Source organism: Haliotis cracherodii, unplaced genomic scaffold (assembly GCF_022045235.1).
Source record: "Haliotis cracherodii isolate W230 unplaced genomic scaffold, xgHalCrac1.p SCAF_6, whole genome shotgun sequence".
NCBI classification, from domain to species: Eukaryota; Metazoa; Mollusca; class Gastropoda; order Lepetellida; family Haliotidae; genus Haliotis; species Haliotis cracherodii.
In genome coordinates, this window is record NW_027266319.1 from 39,365,099 (window position 1) to 39,366,289 (window position 1,191).

The window sequence follows — 1,191 nt, forward strand, 5'->3', positions numbered from 1 at the left end:
TAAATTCATTGCTAAATATGATCTTGGTGGAACCATTTTATGCTTAATATTGGACTCTCTGACATTTGATTGTCCATGTTAATCATGATAATCTTAATAAATAATACAAATTCTGTGACAGTAAATTATTAATTTAGAAAACTATTTCATTAATATGTATTCACACACCATCAATATTACAAAAAGAGAAGAAAGATGTTTGTTTCTTGTGTAATACAGACTCCAGTTCATGTTGTTTGACAGTTCCATTCAATGTAGGAATTGCCAAGACCACTACATTCAATGTAGGAATTGCCTAGACCACTACATTCAATGTAGGAATTGCCATGACCACTACATTCAATGTAGGAATTGCCATGACCACTACATTCAATGTAGGAATTGCCATGACCACTACATTCAATGTAGGAATTGCCATGACCACCACATTCAATGTAGGAATTGCCATGACCACTACATTCAATGTAGAAATTGCCAAGACCACTACATTCAATGTAGAAATTGCCATGACCACTACATTCAATGTAGGAATTGCCAAGACCGCTACATTCAATGTAGGAATTGCCATGACCACTACATTCAATGTAGGAATTGCCATGACCACTACATTCAATGTAGGAATTGCCATGACCACTACATTCAATGTAGGAATTGCCAAGACCACTACATTCAATGTAGGAATTGCCATGACCACTACATTCAATGTAGGAATTGCCATGACCACTACATTCAATGTAGGAATTGCCAAGACCACTACATTCAATGTAGGAATTGCCAAGACCACTACATTCAATGTAGGAATTGCCATGACCACTACATTCAATGTAGGAATTGCCATGACCACTACATTCAATGTAGGAATTGCCATGACCACTACATTCAATGTAGGAATTGCCAAGACCACTACATTCAATGTAGGAATTGCCATGACCACTTCTCAAATGACCTTTAATGATGTGAAAGCTCAGTGCCTTGTGTGACTGCTGCCCTGCCTCGAGGCACAACAGATGGAGATACCATCAGGCTCAAGTGTGATTGCTTGCCGAGCATGGAAACACAGCTTTTAATTGCATTCAGCAAACACATAAACTCCCATGTTAATCTTGTGATTGTATGATTGGCAAATTGTGTTGAAAATATGAACACTTAAATTTTCCCATTCTGATCCACGGATAGCCTTAATTCATTAAA

The 1,191-nt window shown here is 37.4% G+C and overlaps 1 protein-coding gene across 1 annotated transcript; it reads left to right on the plus strand.

Annotated features, from left to right (window-relative positions):
• The first annotated feature begins 326 nt into the window (after positions 1 to 326).
• Positions 327 to 980, plus strand: LOC139446428 (uncharacterized PPE family protein PPE12-like). The gene has a single exon (XM_071227752.1). It carries the CDS (start codon positions 327 to 329, stop codon positions 978 to 980), a length of 654 nt encoding a protein of 217 aa, XP_071083853.1.
• Positions 981 to 1,191: the final 211 nt, after the last annotated feature.

Bases quoted from the DNA above. Each gene is read 5' to 3' on its own strand.
- LOC139446428 (XM_071227752.1), top strand. From the start codon at position 327: ATGACCACTACATTCAATGTAGGAATTGCCATGACCACTACATTCAAT.